A 26,145-nucleotide genomic window follows, 5' to 3' on the forward strand; every position below is an offset into this window, starting at 1 on the left:
AAATGATGTCCTGAAAAAAATATTTGTATAAAATTCAATTTTAATCCGATTTACTTTGGGTTTGTTTCAAACTGCGCGCCATGAGGCTCTCTTTCTCACCACTAGGCTGCATGGTACAATAAGTTCATGAAAGGTGTGGACCACTTCGATCAAATGGTATTACCATTTTACCAGGAAAACTCACAAGTGGACCTAAAAGATAACGTTTTATTTCCTGCAAATGGCTTTGCATAATGCCTTTGTTTTGTACAAATACAACACAACTGATCAAAAAAAGCTAACATTGTTACAGTTCCACGAGGTGGCAAATTGGGCCCTATTGTGCTGGGACCCGGAAGATTGGCCTCAAACAGCAACAGTATCTCAACACTTGCGGCACGCTCCAGACATAAATGATGACAAAGGTCCTGCCTATGCTGACGCCATGCAAACTCCTGGACCATCTGGTGTGAGGCGGCCCTTGTTCATTTCAACACCTCAAGCTGAAGCAGCAACCGAATCAGAACCCGAGATGTCTGGCACACTGCCATTTGACGAGACGGTTTTGTCAGATGACTCTGACTTTGACTCAAGCCGTTTATACTGGTAATGCTTCCCCCATATCATGTATTATATGCATATGTCTGTTTAGGGAATTTTATTCCGATCAATGTACAACCAAAAATAACTGTGTGCAACAAGTATAAACTTGACAAACATAACAAAAGTAAAAACATTTCGTGTGTGTTTGACGCTCACTGATATGTTCCAGCGTTGTTTTATATTTGGCGCTATTCTATCTTACGCTTTGTTGATCTTTTTTGCCTACGGGCTCATAGAACATTCTATTGCGAACACATTGACACAAAAATGAATGACGTACATAGAATAATAATGTCAGGACAGTGACATAAGTATAAACTTTCAAAGTGCCGTATCGCACATGTGTAGTCCCGTCACCGATACCGGGTAACAATTTCACCATTTCCCACACTCTTGCGGTGGGCCGCGATCATTATTCTACGTTTATATTCATATCACCGTGTTGGGAATTTCATTGTGAGTCCATTGATACCAAAATTAACGCTGTAGGACAAGTGTGGAGGTGATAACAATCCCAAGAGTAAAAACATTTTGTTGCTGTTAGGCGCTCACGGCGAGTCATCTTCGTAGTTATTTATTTGGTGCTGGTATCCCTATACGTTTCGTGACTTTGTTTACTGATGTTCTTCTAGAGAATTTTATTGCGAACACGTTGGTACCAAAATGAAATACGTAGCTCGAGAACTAAGGTCAGGTGAGGAAAAAGAGTATACACATTTTTGTTTTTACGCTTAAGCGACAAAAACACCGCGCGCACATACCGCTTTTTTTTTACCTTTACCGGGCGCTCGAAAGTGTTAATAACTCTTTTATATGACAAGTTGGATCACACAAGTGGACCTCAAGTGGACCACAAACGGTTCATAAGCTTACGATGTTGGGACAGAGTTCACAGAGTGGTGGAAAACTGTCTCATTCTATCACAGATTATTATTAATAATTCCTTCATAAGACAAGTTGGATCACACAAGTGGACCACACAACAAGTGAACCATATGAACCAAACACCAGCCAAAATGGTCCATACAAGAAGTGACTCATATTAACCAAACACCAGCCAGAGTGGTCCACACAAGTGAACGACTGAGTTTCAATGATTTTCGTTCACCGATTTGTGGCACACATATCTTTGTAAATTAATTTAACCCTTACACTGCTCAGGGGTCCTTGGGACATTTACACCCCTGTGCGCAAGAAAAAAGAAATTCAAAAATTTTTTTTCGTCTTCTAAACATGTTAATTTGTGTCCCCTGAGCACGGAAAAAAAAAATCGTAGGTGACATATTTTGGGCGCAATTGACCGAGGAAGTCTGGCAAAAAGTGGGCGTTGACAGAGTGGTCGTCAGAACTGGTCAGCGTCACCCGCGCTGACAGATGGGAGTTGCCACAAAGATATTATTACCTAATTGTTTCAATGTCTCCGATTGATTTTTTCTCAGTTTTTTTATTTTTTCTCAGTTTTTTTGCAGTAATATTATTCAATAGTGTGTATTGTAATATATTTATATAATAAAAGTGGTGAATAATCGCTATACTCAAAAGTATGATGTGCATATTAGTGATTCAATTATTATGTTTATAAAACAATAAACAAATAGTTTTGCTGCTATTACACTCTATACACAGGTTATATATAAGTATCTGCATGTTTTGGTCACCATAACGAACCACTAAGTTGGTATTGAGAGTCGAAAAGCAACGAGGAATTACCGCCACACACCAGCCAGCCACTCGCTGCCACTCCCTCAACACACGCACTAAACTTTCTCTCCCAACAATACCAGTTGTGGTGTTATTACACTATATACAGACGTTATATATAAGTATGTATATATTTTGTTCTCCACAACTGTACAGCTAAGCTGATATAGTTAGTTCAGGCACTAAGAGTCTTCGCTATACACAGATGGCGGCTGGCGGCTCCCTCACTCTTTCAAGGTCACACACACTAAACTTTCTCCCACAACAATACCGTTTGTGGTGTTATTACACTATATACAGACGTTATGTATAAGTATGTATATATTTTGTTCACCACAACTGTACAGCTAAGCTGATATAGTTAGTTCAGGCACTAAGAGTCGTCGCTACACACACAGTCAGCTGGCGGCTCCCTCACTCATTCAAGGTCACACGCACTAAACTTTCTCCCCCAACAATACCGTTTGTGGTGTTATTACACTATATACAGACGTTATATATAAGTATGTATATATTTTGTTCACCACAACTGTACAGTACAGCTAAGCTGATATAGTTAGTTCAGGCACTAAGAGTCGTCGCTATACACAGATGGCGGCTGGCGGCTCCCTCACTCTTTCAAGGTCACACGCACTAAACTTTCTCCCCCAACAATACCTTTTGCAGTGTATTACCCTATATACACATATTATATATAAATATCTACATGTTTTATGCACCGTAACTGTACACCTAAGCTTGTAGTGCGCCCAAAGAGCATAGTGGCCACCCTCTAAACAGCTAGACAAATCGTGCAGACGACGTCACCTCCGTCACCCATATGGCTCCTCCCAGCATAACCCTTTTGCTGTTATTACACTAATACACACATTATATATAAGTATCTACATTTGTGTTCACCATAGAGAACCACTGACCTGGTATGGTGAATGCAAACAATAACAGCTAGCCACACAGTCAGTAAACGATGCTGTCTCCCTCCATCTCTCAGCATCACTCCTCCCACAGCGCTAATTATTACAACACCTGCTATTATCACAACCCTGGTTATTTATATCACAGTCATGGGTCATCTGTAATATTGTCATCGCTAAATAATAACAATTATATATTTATTTTGACATTTTTCGGCGATGCTGTGGTCACAAGCTGAACAGCAATGCTGTTCGCTCATGCTGCGTGCGCCGGCCTTGGTTGCTCCAACAGTACTGTGCCTCTCACACCTGAGAATATTGCCCACGATTTTTTTTTTAAATGGCATCTGTTACAAGAGCCCTGAGGAAGCTACTGTGAACCCCGTGTAGCCGCGGGCCATTTGAATCAGGCCTGGCACCCTATGGCGTATATATACGCCATGCGCACCATGGGACAAGTTACTCAGGGCGTATATATACGCCATGCGCAGTTTAAGGGTTAAAGGCTGAAGCGTGAATAGCTAGCTAATGTGTTGAAATCTTCTTATATACATTTTCTGTGATGAAACAAGACGAGTGAGGGTGGACAGATAAGGGAATACTGTACAGTAAACCTCACTTTACAGTGAGGTTTCACTCACTTTCGTCTGTGTTTTCATAGTTCAGTGACCCATGACTTTGAACGTTCCATATTAATAAATCATTTCTAAAACTGGTGTTTTAATAACTCTTTATTATCCTAATTAAACTAAACTAAATAAAACCAAAAATATACTGTAATATGATAGATATTTGCTATTTGAGAAATTATTCACGTTATTGGCGGCACAATTCCAGCACGAGTGGATGGGTCTAATCCCTGTCCATACAACACCATGCTTGTTTTGTTCGATTTCGTTGCAACAGTTCAGTGATCTACAGCTTCGAAATAATAAAAGAAATAAATCACTTCCAAAGTAAGTATACAAAGTAAGTATTCCAAAGTAAGAGATGATTTCAGGGCTTTAGTGTCCCCGCGGCCCGGTCCTCGACCAGGCCTCCACCCCCAGGAAGCAGCCCTGACAGCTGACTAACACCTAGGTACCTATTTTACTGCTAGGTAACAGGGGCATAGGGTGAAAGAAACTCTGCCCATTGTTTCTCGCCGGCGCCCGGGATCGAACCCGGGACCACAAGATCACAAGTCCAGTCTGCTGTCCGCTCGGCCGACCGGCTCCCCCTTTACTAAACTAAACATGTAACCCAAAAATATATAATTTGATGTAAATCGAATATTTGAGAGAAATTTATGTTACTGGAAATCGAACACGACACCAGGCGTGTTTTGTTCGATTCCGTTGCCACAGTTCAGTGACCTATAGCTTCGAAATAATAAAATTAATAAATCAGTTCTAAAATAAGTATTTTTTATAGCTCTTATTACCATAATAATGTTGCTAAACTAAATATATAACCCAAAAATATATAATTTGATGTAAATCGAATATTTAAGAGAGATTTATGTTACTGGATCTGGCTTAAACACCAGCCTACTGAAGGGTGTACGTATAGACTTGGTCTGCATTCGTACAGTATGCACCCAGTGCCCTTAGCTTTGTCTGCGATTGACGTACAGTATTTACCCGCCGGTGGAAGAATAATTGTGGAATTGACCATTTTTTTACTACAGCTCTTTGGTTATACAGAGCACCACTTGGTTTCCGAACCCCTTGGGGACGAGACCCGTCGGTTAACATGTAAGTTCGTATACGAGAAATAGAGGGGAAAAAATAAACTAGAAATGTAAAAAGAAATTTTTCCGAAAAATTTATGAAAAAAACTCTAGGGAAAAAAATCGTCAGGTTCATGGCGTAAATGCGACCGTGTTTTGTTTGTACTCATCAATAAGTGAAGTCCTGATCCGCTTTATAAAAGTCCTTAATTGTTCCTAACTGATTATTAAGACGTCTGGCAAACATCCTCTGGATGTTTCCTGCCAGCCTGCAGGAACATCCTGCCTAAAATATACGATGATGTACTGTACATTTAAGAAACAAATCTGGGTCACAGGTCTGTGGAGTGTGGTTAGGCTTACGGAGTCAGCCGGTCCCTCCCCCACCACCGACACACCTCCCCCTCTCCCCCCACCACCGACACACCTCCCCCTCTCCCCCCACCACCGACACACCTCCCCCTCTCCCCCCACCACCGACACACCTCCCCCTCTCCCCCCACCACCGACACACCTCCCCCTCTCTCCCCACCACCGACACACCACCCCCACCCCCCACCCCAAACCCATACACACACACACACACACACTCTCTCAAAGGTCACGTGGTTCACGGCTCACTTCAACACCCATATATCGCTTCCTGCCTGCCTGCCTGCCTCCTTCCCAGCCTGCCTGCCTGCTTCCTTCCCTGCCTGCTTCCTTCCCAGCCTGCCTCCTTCCCAGCCTGCCTCCTTCCCAGCCTGCCTGCCTGCCTCCTTCCCAGCCTGCCAGCCTGCCAGCCTGCCAGCCTGCTTCCTTCCCAGCCTGCCTCCTTCCCAGCCTGCCTCCTTCCCAGCCTGCCTCCTTCCCAGCCTGCCTCCTTCCCAGCCTGCCTCCTTCCCAGCCTGCCTCCTTCCCAGCCTGCCTCCTTCCCAGCCTGCCAGCCTGCTTCCTTCCCAGCTTGCCTCCTTCCCAGCCTGCCAGCCTGCTTCCTTCCCAGCCTGCCAGCCTGCTTCCTTCCCAGCCTGCCTGCCTGCCTCCTTCCCAGCCTGCCTGCCTGCCTCCTTCCCAGCCTGCCTGCCTGCCTCCTTCCCAGCCTGCCAGCCTGCTTCCTTCCCAGCCTGCCTCCTTTCCAGCCAGCCTGCCTCCCTCCCTGCCATCATGCTAACGGGTAGTGTGTGTTAGGCTTATCTTCGGGAATGAGCCGGTCTCACCCCCACCACCAACAAACCACCCGCCCCCCTACATCCCATCTCTCAAGGTCACGCGGTTCAACCGCGTGACTACCACTCACTCCCTGCCTGCAAGCTAGCCTGCCTGCCTGCCTGTGCCTGCCTGTGCCTGCCTGCCTGTGCCTGCCAGCCTGCCTGCCTGTGCCTGCCAGCCTGCCTTTCCCTCCCTAATTCTCACTGCTACTTCCATCCCTTCCTGCCTACCTCCTAGCATCTCTCCCTACCTCCCCCTCCCTCTTAGCATCTCTCCCTACCTCCTAACATCTCTCCCTACCTCCCCCTCCCTCCTAGCATCTCTCTCTCCCCCTCTCTCACTGATTCTCCCCCCCCCCTCATTCATACTGCCTCCCACCTAAACTCCATCGTCCATCCACCCACCAGTCAGCCATCACTGACGCAATGCGTGCATTTGGAGCCAACATGGTGCACAGATGTTTCTTGATTGTGCAGATATGTAAAACAAAAGCACAGAATGAACATTCCAGCCTTATGGCAATTCAAAATAATCGGAATAATAGGCCGTGAATCTGTGAAGTCGCAGTGGGCAAACTGGACCATCGCCCACCCACCACCACAAGCCGGCGTGACGCTTGGCGGACCCCTTCCTACCCGAACTTTGTTCGGGTAGCATGACTCCCCAACCCCAATCGGGAAACTGGAAGTTTCGGATAACTAAAGTTCGGAAACCAAGTGGTGCTCTGTAAAACAAAATGTCTCAGGGGCTTACTAATAGTGCCTTATTAATGCCAAAAACGAAGCAATATTTTGCAAGAACTAGTAGCAGAAAATCAACCAGCACGAGCACAGCTGTACCCAGCACGAGAACAGCTGTACCCAACACAAGAACAGCCGTACCCAGGACGAGAACAGCCATACCTAGCAAGAGAACAGCCGTACCAAGCACAAGAACAGCTGAACCCAGCATGAGAACAGCCGTACCCAGCACGAGAACAGCCGAACCCAGCACAAGAACAGCCGTACCCAGCACGAGAACAGCCGTACCCAGCACGAGCACAGTTGTATCCAGCATTGGTACAACAGCAGCCAGCACCAGCTCAGAAGCAGCTGAACCCACAGCAGCAGCGAGCACCAGCAAAGCTGATGCAAACATCTAAAAACATCGTCTGCGGCGTGAACAGTTACAACAAGTGTTAAATTTAAGTGTGTACACAGTGTTAAAATTAATGTTGCAGTAATTTTAGTGTATAATAGTTTTCATAAACTGCATTGTAGTACTCAACATACAGCAGAAATACTTTTAATCAACACAGTGCTAACGGCATAATGCACTACTGTATGGCACGTATTTACTGTAGAGCATTCACAACTTCACGAAACTTCAAGATGGACATAACTCCAATAATAAAGTAAATTTATGAATTACAGTATTTTTTAGTAGAGAAGTAATATATATAGGTACAGTATGTAATATGATAATGCATTTTTATTGTGTACAAGAAAAAAAAGGCACTGACACAAACGCCTCCTGAAGGTCACCTCTTGCAACAAATCCAACGCTCCAACGAACTGGGGTTGGTCCCATATAGTACGTTGAATCGAGGTTGTACTGTATTATTAATAAAATATTTTCAAATAATTGTTATTAAGCAAAATTCTTTGTTTTCTTATTAAATACCTTTTATAGTATAGGCAATAGATATTTTTTTTTCCCACGGACATAGAATGTACTGCGCCTGGCCATGTGACCGCTTTGTTTACTGTGAACTTGCGCGGCTGAGAGCAATGTCTCAGAATATTAGCCAGAGAAAATCAGATTCAGACAAAAATAGATAAATTCATGATTTCAACGGTTTGTGAAAGCACCCACTGGGAATTCAACAAGTCATGCAGCATCCGCTGGCAACGAGTGCCCTACAAGCCATGCTGCACCCGCCGATGCTAAATTCCCATCAACAAGTTGTGCAGCCTCCGCCGGCAACGAATGCTCTGTAAGCTATGCTGCACCCACCGATGCTGAATTCCCATTAATAAGCCGTGCAGCCTCCACCGGAAACGAATGCTTTGCAAGCTATGCTGTACCTGCCGATGCTGAATTCCCATCGACAAGTCGTGCAGCCTCCGCCGGCAACGAATGCTCTGCAAGCTATGCTGCCCCCGCCGATGCTGAATTCTCATCAACAAGTCGTACAGCCTCCTCCGGCAACGAATGCTCTGCAGGCTATGCTGCACCCGCCGATGCTAAATTCCCATCAACAAGTCGTGCAGCCTCCGCCGGCAACGAATGCTCTGCAAAAAAAGCTGCACCCGCTGATGCTGAATTCCCATCGACAAGTCATGGAGCATCCGCCGGCAACGAATGCTCTGCAAGCCATGTTGCACCTGCCGATGCTGAATTCCCATCAAAAGTTGTGTAGCCTCCACTAACGATATAAAATATGATTGAAAGGCATATAAATTAGTGTAAAAAGTGTTGATAGAGTACAGTATTGTAAGTGTTAATGATTATTTAAGCCTTGACAAAAAGATACTGTACAGTGTAAATATACAGTAGAAATAATTTTCAATTGTGAATTAGAATTAGAACTCATGTGAATTAGTAGTAAGACTAGCTGTTGTGTGAAGTGAATGCCTGAAAATAAGTGTACATACTGTATGTACCCTGTATAAAGTCCTGAACAATATAAAACAAGCGCTGCAGAGGATGACATAATCTTCACAGCTTCGTAAGCTTCAGCTTCATTAACCCTCAAACCGCTAGGGGCCCAAATGGAATTCACACCCACAGGCGCAACAAAAAAAAAAATTCCAAAAAATTCTTTCGTCTTATAGAAGTGTTCATTTTTGTTCCCTGATCACGGAAAAAATAACAAAAAAATCGTAGGTGGCATATTTTAGCTGCAATAGGGTAGGGAAGTGTGGCAAAAAAGGGGCGTTGGCAGAGCCTTCGCCAGACGAGGTCTACTCCGCCCGAGCTGTCAGACGGCAGTTGCCACAAATATATTATTACCTAATTATTTCAATGTCTCTGATTTTTTCTTAGTTTTTTTGCAGTAATATTATTCCATACAGTGAATTGTGGTATACGTATTTATATTATAAAATGTGTGAACCATCGCTGTACTCAAAATTATGGTGTGCATATTAGTGATTCAATTATTATGTTCATAAAACAATAAACAAATAGTTTTGCTGTTGTTACACTATATACACAGGTTATATATAAGTATTTGCATGTTTTGTACACCATAACAAACTACTAAGTTGGTCTTGTGAGTCAAAAAGCAACGAGGAGTGACCGCCAAACACCAGCGAGCCACTCACTGCCACTCCCTCCCTCAACACCTCCTCACTCACCTCCTACAATACTCTTTCTGTATTTATTCACTATACACAGACGTTATATATACGTATTTACATGTTTTGTTCACCATAACTGTACATCTAAGCTTGTATGGTGAATAAAGGCCACAAAGACGTAGCTACTCACACAGTCAGCTGATCAGCGGCCGCCCTCAAGGCCAGACGCACTAATATTTGTCCTTCAACAATATTGTTTGTGGTGTTATTACGCTATATACACATATTATATATAAGTATCTACCTGTTTTATTCACCATACCTGAACAAATAAGCTGGTATGGTGCCCAAAGACCATAGTGGCCATCAGTAAACACCATGCTAAGACGTGCAGAGGACGCTCTTCCCTCACCAAAATGGCGGCTCCCAACCTACTCCTCTCGCTGTTATCACACTCTATACACACGTTATATATAAGTATCTACATTTGTGTTCACCATATCGAACCACTAAGCTGGTATGGTGAGTGCAGTCAATAAATGGTGGCCACACACAGTCAGAAGACGACGCCACAACCCTCCCTCGCACAGCCTTACGCCTCCCTCCATGGAGCACAGCGCTAAATATCACCACAATCCTGGTATTATCAGAATCCTGATCAGTTTTATCACAGTCAGGGGGCTTCAGTAATACTATCACTGCTAAATAATAGCTGTATCATATATATTATGGTATTTGTAGGCGATGCTGTGGTCACAAGCTGAACAGCGGTGCTGTGAGCTCGTGCTGCGTGCGCCAGTCTTGGTGGCTTGCTCAATACTGATGCTGTAACACCCAAGAATGTTGGCCTGGATTTTTTTTCTAGGTGGCATCTGGCAACTATCGGTCATGGCTGTACTATAGCTGCCCCTAACCCAGGCGGGGAGTTTAAATTATAGCACTAGACACGAAATCATATATAAATGATGTGCGCGGTTTCGGTTTTGTCACTGATATCATTTATATATGATATGCGCGGTTTGAGGGTTAAAAGTAAGTCAATTTACCAATTTTATTAAAGTATTACAAAATATTAATTGTTTTCTTTTTCAACAAAAGCTACATATTAATCTCTGCAAATGTATATTCTATCATTAGCAGAGAAAGGCGAGCTCAAAATATTTCGTCTTGGCTAGCTCTCAGTGACAAGGCTCGATCGCCATTGTTATGGCCTGGCCACCACAGCCTGTGTCATAACATTAAAAATACATTACCTGCACAGTTCAGGGTAAAACAAAACACATCTCTAAAATTTTATTGAGAAAATATTAACAATCACTGACTGATACATGAAATATTTCACAATACAAAGGAATGAACCAATTTTTTCCCACCCATCTGGACTTGATCAGACCGTGTTCACACATCATCCATGCAGCAGCCACCAGGTGGCTTAATCTTCGGCGTGGCACTAAATTGGAATGCAATTACACAATGAACTTTATTTAATTTTAGTTATACAGTATAAAATATATCCTACCTGAATGTTACTTGAAAAATTACCCGACCCGACTTTACTTCGGAAATAACGGAGCTCCGGCAATAACGACCAGGGTACAGCCCCATATAGGCCGTTAAATTGAGTGGATACTTTTAAATGTAAAGTGCTCATTGGCCATTGCTCTGTGCTCCTCTGAGGGGGCCAGGTTCTGTTTCTGGTCCTCGGTAGGCAACAAGAACCTTGCGACTGATGATCCCAATTAATATAACACTATACAGTGGGGCCTCGATTTACAATGGTAATCCGTTCCCAGAAATGTATCGTAAGTTGAAATATCATAAGTCGAAACGATTTTTTCCATAAGAAATAAAGGGAATTGGATTAATCCGTTCCACACCCCCAAAAATATTAACTTAAAAATACATTTTATACTGAATACAATTTTTTTCTCTAACTAAAATACAGTACATATGTTTATCTTACCTTTATGGAGGACTCTTGATGCGTATGGAAGATGGTGAGGAGTGGGGGAGGAGGAGAGGTGTTACTGTTTGGAAGGAGAGGCCCCTTCCATTATAACATCAAGCAGTGATGACTTCTCTGGGGTACACTCTCCTACGTTTTGCCTGCATTCCACTAGGACCTGGTTGTGATTCACTGCTTATTTGTCTCACAAAAAACCTTTCTAGATATTTTTGGTTTTCATACGTTTTAATTTTTGTCTGTAGTGAGGCATCACAGTGTCATTAAAATGGTTAAGGCAACGGCCTACTGCACCGTGATTTGGGCGAGTAGTTTCAGCAAAAGTTTGCAATTCTTCCCATGCTGCACACATTTCTTAATTAATGAGGAAGGGACATTCTGTACAGTCTCCTCCCCTGAAGAAATTTCCTCATCTGTCTCTTGTTGCTGCTCCTTGTGAAGTTCTTCAGTGGTCAGTTTTTCGCTGTGGTCCTCCATTAGCTCGCAACACACAACACTCAGAACACTATGAATGCCACTTCTTTTCCTAAATTTCTCAAACCATTCCCTGCTCGCCTTAAATTCTTTCGCATTTGCATCACTCGTTCCAGGGGTTTTCTTTTAGGTCTTCATGCAATTTCCTTGCTTTTTCACAAATGATGGCCTCTGAAACTCTATCACCCCACTAACTCCTTGCTGTGTATCCAAATTAATAATAACTGTTCAACATCCTCAAGTGTTTGTGTTTTATGTTTCGTGATTATTGATAGGCCTTTTACCACTTTAGCACTCATAATATCCATTTTCTTAGCAAGTGCAGTGGCACCTCGACATACGATAATTTCGAGTTACGATGTAAATTTGATAGAAAAATGTGACTGCTAATGATATTTGTTGGTACACGTTTGGGTCGACCAAGCGGAATTTCTTAGAGGCGTGATCATCACTGAGCGGGCAGCTCTAGTAAACTGAGGCAGGTCGGCCCGCGTGAACGGGAACCATGCGCTCGGTCGACCCAAACATGTACCAACAAATATCGTTAGTCGACGACACTATCGTAAGTCGTCGCATTTTTTTATCAAATTTACATCGTAACTTGAAATTATCGTAAGTCGGGGCAATCGTAAGTCGAGGTGCCACTGTATCAGTAGGATAGCTTCAGGAAGCCTCCGTGGCTCGCCCAGAAACTGGTGTTTCATTACATTCAACACTGGTTATTTACTACCTGTGTCTTACCCAAGTTTACCTGAGAGCCACTAACACTAGTGGCCTCGACGAGGACAGACAGCCGGCGTCTTGTTGAAGATCCCCCCCCCCCCTATTTGCCTTGATGATCTTTTCTAGCTGTATAACTCCATCATCGTCAATCTATATCCTCTTTTTTTCTTTCTCCTTTTTGGCACATATTTTTAAACGGGTTCAGTAATAATCTTGAAATTTTCCCATGGTGCTTCCATGCCATTTACCTGAGGGACACTAAGACTAATGGCCTTGACGAGGACGGGAAGCCGGCGGCTTGTCGAAGGTCCCCACATTTGCCTTGATGATTCTTTCCAGGTAGATTTTAAAACATAACAGAGTTTTTGCGTTTGCGGCTTCAGCGGGTAGGCAGTTCCATGGATTTATAACCCTGTAAGTGACAAATCATCTTCTGTTCTCGGTCCTACATTGTGGCTTGTTGAGCTTGAAACTGTTGCTTCTTGTTTGTGTTACATCTGAACTTTTGAAGAAATTGTCCGGATCAACATCCTCTAACTTGTTAAGTATTTTAAAAGTTTCATTGAGATCCACCCTGTCATGTCTGGTTTGCAGTCTTGTTAGGCTTGTGGCCTTCAACTGTTCCTGTTACATGAGATGACTGGAATGACTTTCGTTGCCTGGTGTTGCACCTTCTACAGAACAGCTATGTCCTTCTGAAGATGAGGGTTTTCATGTTTGGATACAGTAATCCAAATGGGGTTGCATCAGAGATTTATATAGTTGAGTCACTACCTTCTTATCCTTTAAAGTCAAAGGTACGCATGATTATTCCAAGGGTTTGGTTAGCTTCTCTGCCTGCTGCTATTACATGTTGTGCAACTTTTAGTGAATGGTGGATTTTGACTCCAAGGTCTTTTTCTTCATCAATCTGCTGTAATATAATGGCATTGATTTGGTAGTCGTGGCGTGGGTTGTTATGCCCCACGTTCGAGGTCTTGCATGTGTCAGTATTAAAGAGCATTTGTCAGTCTTTTGGCCATTTGAGGAGTTCATGTAGATCTCTTTGTAAGGCTTCAACATCATTATCATTTAGCACTTTACCATAAATCTTTGTGTCACTTGCAAATTTGATGATATGGTTTGAAATATTCTCATCTATGCCATTAATGTATATGACAAAAATGGTTGGTCTCAAAATGGACCCCTGTGGTACCCTACTTACCACATTTCTCCATTCAGATTCATTCCCATATAGCACAACTCTTTGCTTCCTTTGCTTCAACCATTGTTTTATCCATTCTAGTATTTTACTATTCATTCCATGGGCCTGTAATTTCCCTGCTAGTCTTTCATGTGGTATCTTATTAAAAACTTTAGCAAAATCAATATACAGTGAAGCCTCGATTAACGAATTTAATCCGTTCCGGCACCGAGCTCGTCTTGTGAAACGCAAGTCTTGTGAAACGCTCGTCTTGCGAAACAAATTTCCCCATTTAAAATAATGGAAAGAAAATTAATCCATTCATCCCCTGAAAAACATTAATATGACTTTTTGTAATGTAATTATAATACATGTAGTTATTATATATGTTGTGTTTTACTGTTTTCAATTGAACTTGAAATGTACAATTGAATTTGTCCGAGAATTTGCAATAACCACACCACATGTTTTGCTCGTTAATTGAGCAGAAGCTTGTCAATCAAGACAAATCATCCGTGAGTGACTTGCTTGTTACCTGAAATGCTCATTGATGGAGATGCTCGTCACTCAAGGTTCCTCTGTATACTACATCCACCGGAAGGCCTTTGTCTGTGTAGCTGGTTACTGTTTCCAAAATGTAAGCAGGTTTGTAAGGCAGGATCTAGTTTTAATAAACCTTTGTTGTGTCGATTTTACAAGATTATTTACTGCAAGATAGTGAATGATTCCCTCCCTGAAAATTCTCGCCATGATCACCTATCGGCTCCCTCCAGGTGGTGTTTCGCAGTTCCTTTCTCATTCCTTGATGGTCTCCTCGAAAGTAATCTATAAATTTATCATCATGGACCTTTACATAAGTTTCTAAATATTTAATTTATCTTATAATATGGTGATCCCAGGATGGGGTGAGCTTTTCCCCTACCTGAATTTGATAAATCATGCCCTCTTCTGATGTTAGCACAAGATCTAGAATGCTGTAACCTCATATGCGCTCTGCCACATGCTGTATGAGAAAGGAGTCCTGTACCAGGTCAAGAAATTGTTCTGCTTGTGATGTTAGACTTACTCAGTCTGTTGTCTCATGGTTACAGCCCCCTATTACAATACAGTATAAGGGTTTGGATTTCATAGAAGGACATAACTGCTCTGGAGAAAGTGCAACACCGGGCAACAAAAGTCATTCCAGAGATAAGTTATGTCTCATATCAGGAATGGTTGAGGGCCACAGGGCTAACAGCATTGTAAACCAGGCATGATATGGCAGATCTCATTGAAACTATTTAAATACTGGATAATTTGGAGGATGTTGATCCTGACAATTTCTTCAAAAGGTCAGGTGTAACACAAACAAGGAGCAATGGTTTCATGTTCAACAAGCCACAATGTAGGACTGAGAACTGAAGATGCTTTTTCACCCTACAGGGTTATAAACCCATGGAACTGCTTACCCAACGAAGCTGTAAACACCAAAACTCTGTTAGGTTTTAAAATTTACCTGGAAAGGATCATCAAGGCCAGTGGGGGGACCTTTGACAAGCCGCCAGCTTCCTGTCCTCGTCCAGGCCATTAGTCTTAGTGGCCCCTTGGGTAAATCAGGTAATATTAGTTCTGCGTGGCTGGGTGAAAGACTACAGTATGTCCTCTACTCCATTTACTATCATGATCCCTATCATGATTATTTTATGTAGGTTTGGATTTATGATGTATTTACTATTCTTGAACTACTGAAAGTTGCATATGACGTTTTTTAAATTCTTGCAATGCCTAAGCTGTTCTTGTGACCTATTTTATTAGGCATATGAAAATAAACTTTACCATATATGATAAAATTGTACTTTTTATTTCAGAGACAAATAACCATTACAGAATCTTTGAGTAAGGAACTGTCAAAGTAGCAGTATATATTCTGGAAATGGAGCAGAAGGAGAAGATGCTCAATGCATCTCACAATAAAGCAGAACATAAGGAAGATGAGAAATTGGACAAACCATCTCAACATCCACAAGAGAAGAAAGATAATGCTACTCCTGTTGACACAGAGGATGTAGTAAAACCCTCTGTTGATCTAGTTCTCTTTGATAGTCTTGTCAATATGGGCATAGACAAACGACTAGCAACAAAGGTAAATTTAAACTGATCTCTGTAAAATTTAAAAGATTGCTGCAACAATTAGAGTAAATTAAATGACTGTGAATACTGTATACTGTACTTACCTAAAATTAAAAAGTGCAAGTGGTATACAAATTTAATTGGAAATTTAGGTGGAATTAACACATTTGCAATGGCATGATCCACTGATGGTACATTGCAGAGTTCTCGTGTAGCTGTTGGTGCACTGTGGAAGTACACACCTGTGTCCTGTTTATAATGCAGGTCAAACATCTATTTTTATTTCTGGGGGTTTAATATTGCTAATACAGCTGTAGGAATGGTATATAATTCTGAGTGTGCCGTTGAAGGAACACCACCTTAGTGGATACTCTGTCCTTGCAGTTGTCATGTACCACTAATGGGCACAAAAGGGTACATAAAAAACATGATATATCACCAGTTGAGTATGCCAGTGTGAAAATGTAAAAATTTGTGATAGGTTAAAAGAAACTAAAATTTATCAGATTGTATTATGTTGGTCTTCCACTTAATTGTCTTAACAAATAATGTAAATAAGAGCATCAAATGCTATAGTGATGGGAACGACAAGAGTTCTTTTTATTAATGTAATTGTTTAAATGCATTTTGTGTTATTTCCATCAGGCCCTAATGTGTACTGGCAATAAAAATGTGGATACTGCATTGTCATGGATAGCTGAATTGGGTGCAGATGAAATGGAAGCTCTGTGTGGAAGCAGTGATCATGGTAAGCACCAGAGAGAATAAACAGACTTGAAAAACTCTACATGAAACAAATTCCTAATTTCAGACCATGAAAATCACTGTGTCACTATAAATGCCGATATTTCTTCTTAAAAAGTTGGGTTAGGTGAGCATATCTGTCCTCCTTCAGACAGACAGGCAGACATTCTGTTTTATAGATACAGATATACAGTGTACATACTAATGATGTCAACCTGAAAAAGGCTTGTTATTTATAATTTATCAAATGTTGTATAAAGCCCCACATTACAATTCTTATCGTTAGGTTCTATTGAGAGTGATGAATGTGAGGATTGTGAAGAGGATGATGACGAGGACACGTATTACAAGATGGTCTTTGTCATAAATACAGAGCTTGGCATGGGGGTCGGCAAGGTAGCTGCACAGGTCAGTATTCGATGTAGAAATTATTTCATAATCTTATACAGTGGAACCCTGGTCTATGAATTTAATCCAGTCCAAGAGATGGATCGTACTCCGAAAATTTGTACACCGAAGCAAATTTTCCCATAAGAAATACTGTTAATTGAATTAATCCATTCCACACACTCAAAAATATTAATTTAAAAATACATTTTATACAGCATACTACAATACTCATATATCTTTACTGTACCTTACCTTTATTGAGGACTCTAGTTGGTGTATGAAGACAGTGAGGAGGGGGGAGGAGAGGGGTTAGTGTTTTGGAAGGGGAATCCCCTGCCATTATAACATCACTCAGTGATGCTATTTCTGGGGTACTCTCTCTCCTATGTTTTGCAGGCATACCACTAGGATCTGGTTGTGGCTCTCTGCTTGCTGGTCTCACTAAGAATCTGTCTATAGACGCTTGTTTTTCCCTACATTTTATCACTTGTCTGTAGTGAGACATCATATTGTTATTAAAAATGTTGGATAAAAACCCACCCACTTGTGTATTTGTGAAATTTATGTAAGGAATTTGCACCAAGTCTTTCGCATTCTCCTGAATGCTTTTCAATGTCTGAGTGTGTGATTAGGACAAGACTTACATCTCAACTTCTAATGAGGCAGCTGTTCTGGGTCCAATCATCTTATCCTTGACCACCTGACCATGTCACCACTAATCCCGACTGCTAATGTACCTGTGGTAATGTCATCTATGGAAATATGGTCATGTGTCCTTCCCGTAATCCTGCTTTTCTGGGAACTGGAGTTGTTATTAATAGAGGTGTCTCACCATTGACACCACCAGTCTTTTCTGATAACAACTTCCAACGCTAACTCCACCTGCCTCCAATGAGAATAAATTCCACCACCTGCCTCCTGACACTAAACCCCAACTACTGACATCACTCCCACCCCCCAAACCCCAACCCTCACCAATAACACCATCTGCCTCCCCTGACAACATTTTATCATCCTTCAACCATTTCTTCCTGGAAACAATTGGTAAACATTGTACAACTGTTTACACTTTGGTGAATCACAGTTGATGACAGCCACCGCTAACGCTCAGTCTCGGTGACTCCTTAAACGAACAATCCTCACTTAATCGAACATTTGTGTGTTCCTCTGAATATTTAGAACTGAATTAAATTTGTTCAGATCATCCGAGAATTCGTTAGAGTGAGGATGTACTGTAATATCAAAACTAACCATTTTTATTTTTTCTGTGGGGCATTTGGTCCTTACTTTCTCAATAAAATCCTGAGTATGAATAATACAGTACAACCTTGATTCAACGTACTACAGAGCACCACTTGGTTTCCGAACTTTAGTTATCCGAAACTTCCAGTTTCCCGATTGGGGTTGGGGAGTCATGCTACCCGAACAAAGTTCGGGTAGGAAGGGGTCCGCCAAGCGTCACGCCGGCTTGTGGTGGTGGGTGGGAGATGGTCCAGTTTGCCCACTGTGACTTCACAGATTCACGGCCTATTATTCCTATTATTTTGAATTGCCATAAGGCTGGAATGTTCATTCTGTGCTTTTGTTTTACATACCTGCACAATCAAGAAACATCTGTGCACCATGTCGGCTCCAAATGCAGCATTGTGTCAGTGATGGCTGACCGGTGGGTGGATGGATGAGGGAGCTTAGGTGGGAGGCAGTATGAGAGGGGGGGGAGAATCAGTGAGAGAGGGGGAGAATTAGTCAGAAAGGGAGGGAGAGAGAGATGCTAGAAGGGAGGGGGAGGTAGGGAGAGATGCTCAGAGGGAGGGGGAGGTAGGGAGAGATGCTAGGAGGTAGGCAGGAAGGGACGGAAGTAGTGAGAATTAGGGGAGGGAAAGGCAGGCTGGCAGGCACAGGCTGGCTGGCTGGCTGGCAGGCAGGCAAGCAGGCATGCAAGCAGGCATGCAGGCAGGCAGGATAGCTTGCAGGCAGGCTGGCTGGCAAGCAGGCAGGCAGGCTGGCAGGCAGGGAGTGAGTGGTAGTCACACGGTTGAACCGCGTGACCTTCAAAAGGGAGTATGGGATGTAGGGGGGTGGGTGGTTTGTCGGTGGTAGGGGTGGTGGGGGAGAGACCAGGCCTCCTGGTTGCTGGACTGATCAACCAGGCTGTTGGACGCGGCTGCTCGCAGCCTGACTTATGAGTCACAGCCTGATTGATCAGGTATCCTTTGGAGGTGCTTATCCAGTTCTCTCTTGAACACTGTGAGGGGTTTGCCAGTTATGCCCCTTATGTGTAGCAGAAGCGTGTTGAACAGTCTCGGGCCTCTGATCTCGATAGAGTTCTCTCTCAGAGTACCTGTTGCACCTCTGCTTTTCAACGGGGGTATTCTGCACATCCTGCCATGTCTTCTGGTCTCATGTGATGGATATTCTGTGTGCAGGTTTGGGACCAGCCCCTCTAATATTTTCCACGTGTAAATTATTATGTATCTCTCCCACTTGCGCTCAAGGGAGTACAGATTTAGGCTCTTTAGTCGGTCCCAATAGTTTAGATGTTTTACTGATTGGATTCGAGCAGTAAAGGATCTCTGCATGCTCTCCAGGTCAGCAATTTCTCCAGCTTTGAAAGGGGCTGTCATTGTGCAGCAGTACTCCACTCTAGAGAGCACAAGCGTTTTGAAAAGTATCATCATCGGTATAGCATCTCTAGTGTGAAAAGTTCTTGTTATCCATCCTGTCATTTTTCTTGCAGTTGTGACGGCTACTTTATTGTGTTCTTTAAAGGTAAGGTCTTCCGACATAAGTACACCCAGATCCTTTACATTGCCTTTTCATTCTATGTTATGATTTGCCTGAGTTTTGTACGTGGTTTCCATTTTTATATTTTTATTTTTTCCATAGCGCATGAGCTGGAATTTATCTTCGTTAAACACCATATTATTTTCTGTAGCCCATAGAAAGACCTGATCTACATCTGATTGGAGGTTTGCCATGTCCTCTATGTTGCCTACTCTCATGAAGATCCTAGTGTCATCTGCAAAGGATGATACAGTGCTATAGGTTGTGTTCTTGTCTATGTCCGATATAAGGATGAGAAAAAGTACTGGAGCAAGCACAGTACCCTGGGGGACTGAGCTCTTCATGGTTGATGGGCTGGATTTTATTTTGTTGACTATTACACATTGGGTTCTGTTAGTCAGGAAATTGTAGATCCATCTGCCTATTTTTCCGGTAATTCCTTTTGAATGCATTTTATGTGCAATAACACCATGGTCACATTTATCAAAAGCTTTTGCGAAATCTGTGTAAATTACATCAGCGTTTTGTTTGTCTTCCATAGCATCTAATGCCATATCATAGTGGTCCAGCAACTGCGACTGCCCAAGAGCTCCATGAGAATTCAAGATAGACATAACTCCAACAATAAGATAAATAACAACTGTAACACAGTATTTTTTAGTAGAGTAGTAATATATAGGTACAGTATATAATATGATAATGCATTTTTATTGTTTACAAGAAAAAAAAGACACTGATGCAAATGCCTCTTGAAGGTCACCTCTTGCAGCGAATCCAATGCTCCAAATCGAATTGAATCGAGGTTGTACTGTAATGTGTCCACAATAAATGTTTATTGTCACAATATTACTTGTTAAAAATTCACTAAAATTACAATATGTTCAGTTCGACACACTATTTACACAGTAACAAACTGTATTACACACTCAGTACTTCGGAAGTTAGTAATAATCAATGAAGTAGTCCATGGTACACAGCGTGATTTCGCTCTTGTTGCAACAGGTACAGTTAGAGTTTCGCTTCCTGTTTCTTTGTTCTGTGTGCTTGCAAATAACGCACTCTCATACACCCTTGGCTTTAGTATTTGTAGGTGGTATGTAGCCAAGCCTGTAAAGCGTAAGGTAGTCTTGAAAGGATCGCTTTGTAAGGTCGATGACTGGAAGAAATTCAGTCATTCTCGAAGAGTGTCAGTCAATCTGGAAGAGATTCAGTCATTCTCGGAGAGTGTCAGTCAATCTGGGAGAGATTCAGCTATTCCTGAAAATATCTATGGAAGCCGCTAACACTGTTCATCTATGCTACTTGTATCAGATGCATCATCACTGAACCCAGAAAAAGATTCATTTATGTATCATCTATATAAATTGGAGATGGCAAAGGTGGTGCTCAGAGCTACAACTGGATACGCTTGCTGTATCGCCCTCATAGGTGCTGTATCACTTGCATGTGTGTTAGATCTTTATTGTGCCTAACTTCATCAATATCATGACCCTTGTGTTCTTCAAGCAATAAGGTCTGAATTTCACCAACAGAGAGCGATCTTTCAATACTGCATCGGACAGGTGTTTGGGACCCAGAGGCGCATGTGCCACCCATGGTTGCTCACTCACCACTAACCCAGCCAACAGCCCTAGGACATTCAGGGAATTTCTTCCAAGATGGCTGCCTCTCACTGGAGATTCCAAGAGTCAATTTCGTACCCAGCATAACGCAAGGGCGTTTTGACCGTGTACGAAAAAATTAAAAATACTTTTGTCGGTTGGCGCAATAATGGGTGAACACCATTTGTTGTTTGGTGCAGTGCAGTGGTTAAGGGGTTAATGTGTTTTTAACCATTTCCTATAATATTTTTCTCTTGTATCTTCACATGAAAAATTAATTAAAATTCTGAACTGATTTTATATCCTCAACATCTCATCTTGTGCCCTCAGACTTACCTCCATGAAACTTTATTTATATATATTGAAGTTTGTTTCAATGTCAAAATGTAATGTATGATTGATTAAGATACTTGCATGCAGAGTAACACTTGAGAATAATAGACTTTAATATTAGAGGACATTTTACCTATACAGCGCTAAAGTACATCTAATGTTCTTGATTTTTCTTGACATTGTTGTCAGTGCTTTGAGCTCTTCAATAACATAATACATTTGGATTTTAATAGGTGGGGCATGCTGCATTAGGGCTGTACAGGCTGCTCAAGGAGGATGGAGAAAAATACGATGCCAGTGTTGAGGAGTGGGAAGAATTTGGGTGAGTTGGGATAGTGTACGTGTGTACGCACATTTTAATTAATCTTGTTTGAAATATGGACAGTAAAGAATAAATATAAGCTTGTGAGTAATTAATTACATTAAGGAAATTTGTCTTTTCTGGGGGGAGCCCCTATGGCTCTTCGGAGCTATCTGGGCTGATATGAATGTATTAGACCCTGGCATCAGTCAAGTGAATGGAGTTCTTAGGCCTACCGGGGACCACGAGCCAGAACCTGGGCCCCTTCAGAGAGCACAAGGAGCAATGGCCTATAGACACCCCCCATGTGGTTGGAAGCATTCTATGCCTGTCATCGACCTGGTCAGGCACCCAGAAAGGTAAGTGCCCCTAAACAAACCCCTATTCTGGTTAAGATATTGCTACTGAAAGCCGAACTAGTGAACAGAACTCCCCAAATGAAAACAAGCATGACGTCTCCTCGCCACTGTCTGTGCAGCTCCCCCCTCCCCAGGAGGGGGAAGGAGGGGAAAGGGGAAGCTCCAGATCCCCGCATCAGCTATCCACACCTCAGTTGTGAGGCTGGCATGGTCGTGCAACTCTGGCTCTAGATTCCCAGTCCTGTGTCTTGTGGTGTAGTGCTGTCCTCGTCTGCGAGCCAGGAGTAAATTCACCAATACTTAGGCTCCATGCGCCTAGGGTCACCTTCTCTAGGTACCCAGTAAGTACTGCCCTTGGGACTTGGGGCCATCTTCCACGTCACTTTGGTGGCTACCTCCACAAGGTCTTCTGCTGCTCAATGATTGGCCGCCCTTGGAGTCAACTGGGGTGCTTCCTTCACCCGTTTGTCTCTAGGTAGGGGGGTAGTATTTGTCACTGGTTGGGGTGCAGGGTACTGTGAAGCTAGTTGTAACCTCTCATAGTGGCTGGCTCTGTTCCATCTGGGTACGTTGTCCTCTTGTGGGGGTTTTCTTTAGTTTTGTTTGTTTTCTTGCCTGGTGGGGGTCTACCCCTTGGTTTTGGTTTCTCCCGATTGTGTCTTGGTGGTCCCCCGCTTGGGCCCCGTGAGTGTACACGTCCCAGGGGGAACTGCTTTAGCAGCTGTGTTGGTAATTTTGAATGCCGGTTAGCAGTACCCTGTCTGAGCTTCCTTTAGCGTGAATCCATCTAAGGGGCCCCCCTGGAAGCAGGGCCCTTAGACGGGGCCCTAAGGGCCCCGTGGAAGCGACCCCTGGGTCCCCTCTCGCCTTGTGCGAGTTTGAGGGTTGCTTGGTCCCCCTAGTCTCCGGGTGACCTTCACTGTTTATACATCTGTCATGCTGCTTGCTGGGTTGATGACACCTTTGACTCAGAGTCCTGCAAGTTTTGTTGCTTATTTGTGACTTGGTACAGCCAGTCCAGTGAAGAAACTATTCGGGTTACCTTGAGGTTACCTTGAGGTGCTTCCGGGGCTTAGCGTCCCCGCGGCCCAGTCGTCGACCAGGCCTCCTGGTTGCCGGACTGATCAACCAGGCTGTTGGACGCGGCTGCTCGCAGCCTGACGTACGAGTCACAGCCTGGTTGATCAGGTATCCTTTAGAGGTGCTTATCCAGTTCTCTCTTGAACACTGTGAGGGGTCGGCCAGTTATGCCCCTTATGTGTAGTGGAAGCGTGTTGAACAGTCTCGGACCTCTGATGTTGATAGAGTTCTCTCTCAGAGTACCAGTTGCAGTACCGGGTGCAGGCAGCTCAGGCATTGCATGCTCGTTTTAGGTTGCTGTAGGGTGCTAGGTTGGTTGCTGACCCAGAAGCCCTGAGACTGCCCCGTTTTGGTTATAGGGACCCGGACTTGGGGGTGATAGTTGCTTTGACTTTGGTTCAGTCCGCGCCACCCTGCCCCCCCCCCCTCCCTCGTTCTTCCCCTGCTGTGGTTCGTTCTGTTTCCCCCCCCCCCTCCACCTGCTTCTGGCCCCGAGAAGTCTGAGGGTTTCGGAGTCGGGGCAGGGTTTAGTTGGTTTGGAGCCTCAGGTGGTCTCGGAGGATGCTTCTTCCGAAGTTGCGGCAGAGGCATTCAAGCCGATTTCTCCTGCCGAAGCGTCTGGTTCTGACCAGTGGGCCCCCCTTCCTTATTTTCCGGCTGCTCTGGCTTCTCCTTTTGAGGCCGGAGCTTTGGGGGATGGCTCGACCCAGGGTCCTGCTGTGGAGGTTCCCGGGGCCGGGGAGGGGTTGACATGGGGGCCTTAAACCCCGCTTGGGTTTTTGTACCCTCTGAGTGAGGCTTGCTGTTGCAAGGTGTGGTTTTCCTTCCTCCACCCCCCCACCTCTGCGTACGAGTTGCATTTGGTGTCGGCCCCTCCCTGGGTTCGGTTCTGTGTCCATTCGGGTCTGTTGGTCCCATTCTTCTGGAGATTTTCGACTTCCCGCATCCTATCTCATAAGGTGCGGGAGGCCATTGCGGCTTACTTCCTGCGTGACCCGGATTATACCTCTAATGGATCCGTCTTCATTCAGTTTTGGATCTTTGTTTCCTTACTGGGTTCCGAGGTTCCGAAGTTGTCCTGGCTTGCGGACTGCCCAGTTTTTTCGTTGGAGGCTTATCTTGAGGTTATCTTGAGATGATTTCGGGGCTTTTTAGTGTCCCCGCGGCCCGGTCCTCGACCAGACCTCCACCCCCAGGAAGCAGCCCGTGACAGCTGACTAACTCCCAGGTACCTATTTACTGCTAGGTAACAGGGGCATTCAGGGTGAAAGAAACTTTGCCCATTTGTTTCTGCAAAGTTTCTTTCACCTGGTATATGTTCTGTCGGGCCCGCACGCTTGAGTAGCGTGAGGCTCTGAAGGTGGGCCAGGTTTACCTGGGGGACGAGTTTGAGCACCTCAATGTGTGCTTGTTTGCTCCTGCCCTTCCTCGGGATGTTGGCACTGTGCAGCTTCACGTGTAGGTTCCTACCCTTTCGGCTACACTTGTTGCTGAGGATTTGCGTGCTCATGATCTGATAGCATTTCTTTTCCCTCTTGGAGCTGTTCCCGGATTGACATGAGGATGTGGAGGCACTTGGGGCCGTTCCTGGGTCTAGTGCCTAGGTCTCGGCAGTGTGTGCATCATTTGCCCTGTTGAAGCTGTTCGCGCTGATCCTGCGGAATGTGTGCCGGTTTTTGCTTCTCGTCTCGCTTGTATTGTGGTTGGGTGTTGTCGTTGATCCTTCTTTATGGACAACCAAACCCAAAACTCAGTAGAGTGCTTATACTTTATCAGGAGATCACCCTCTTATGTGATATGATCTCCTCAATCCCCTTTGACTTATTATTATTCCGTTCTACCCTGTCCACAGCTGTGGTTCTTTGTTCTTTCTCTCTCTCTCTCTCCCTCCTTCTTTCTTATTTCCTGGGAAGCTTCACTAGGACAAGGGCAAACACCAGCAAATTTGAATACATTTACTGGACGAAGCACGTACACAATACATACACACATACAATAATAATAATAATGAATCCTACACTCTATACTATTTCAGTCAGGTTGCCCTCCAACGCCATCAGAACTCTATCATCTGCTTATCAAGTGGTATCCTATCTCCTGATTCACCACCTAATACTACCAACCTCCTCAAGTAGGTCAAGTCTTATAACACAATGTCGCACTATCAGCAAGAGAATATATATCTATAAACATGTGCAAGGAAAACCAGCATATGAATGCAATAACATAAAAATTAGTATAAATGTTCCATGATATACAACAATGATCAATCGATCACCCTATCAGTCCTAGAACACATACGTATGTCTCTGCAGGTAATCCAGCCTACGACTGTAACTCTATACTTCAGTATAAGTACTCCTTGGCACAAAAATGGCAAACAATCACTCACCTTTCACTGCGTCTTGCACGCTAATGACAACCAAACACTCTACCAACTCCCTACAAGTAATCAACCAGAACTTCCCTTCCACAACTGGAAGCTCACTACCCTGATATCTTCAGGTTCGTCCGGGTTTATCTACCAGGATCCTCCGCAGCTCCTCCAGGCTGCTGCACCTTGAGCAACAGTGGTGCTTCACCACTTCTACCAGGGTCCTCCACAGCGCTCCTGGCTGCTACACCATGAAGTCTTCCTTGATCAACAATGGTGCTTCGCCACTGGTATCACAAAAGCATGTAAACTCTTCTCCACTGCTTCTCCTCTCACAGCTTGAGGTC

At 43.7% G+C, this 26,145-nt stretch overlaps 2 protein-coding genes across 4 annotated transcripts in view; both read left to right on the forward strand.

The window, feature by feature from the left end:
• Window positions 1-26,145, forward strand: part of LOC123757302 (probable peptidyl-tRNA hydrolase 2) — a 40,351-nt gene that overhangs the window by 11,678 nt on the left and 2,528 nt on the right. For 2 of the 3 annotated variants that reach the window (XM_045740863.2, XM_045740866.2), the window contains exons 2-5: window positions 15,571-15,845; window positions 16,478-16,580; window positions 16,863-16,984; window positions 21,918-22,006. In XM_045740863.2, coding sequence (XP_045596819.2) covers window positions 15,636-15,845; window positions 16,478-16,580; window positions 16,863-16,984; window positions 21,918-22,006 — 524 coding nt within the window. In that variant the 5' untranslated portion in view covers window positions 15,571-15,635. Of the gene's footprint in view, window positions 1-292; window positions 586-15,570; window positions 15,846-16,477; window positions 16,581-16,862; window positions 16,985-21,917; window positions 22,007-26,145 lie in introns of all 3 variants that reach the window. The other variant, XM_069323610.1, reaches the window with a different exon arrangement.
• Window positions 425-8,497, forward strand: LOC138364333 (cuticle protein 16.5-like). The gene is made up of 2 exons (XM_069323938.1): window positions 425-575; window positions 7,944-8,497. Exons 1-2 carry the CDS (start codon window positions 425-427, stop codon window positions 8,495-8,497), a joined length of 705 nt encoding a protein of 234 aa, XP_069180039.1.

This window comes from Procambarus clarkii, chromosome 13, assembly GCF_040958095.1.
Source record: "Procambarus clarkii isolate CNS0578487 chromosome 13, FALCON_Pclarkii_2.0, whole genome shotgun sequence".
In the NCBI taxonomy this organism is placed as follows: domain Eukaryota; kingdom Metazoa; phylum Arthropoda; class Malacostraca; order Decapoda; family Cambaridae; genus Procambarus; species Procambarus clarkii.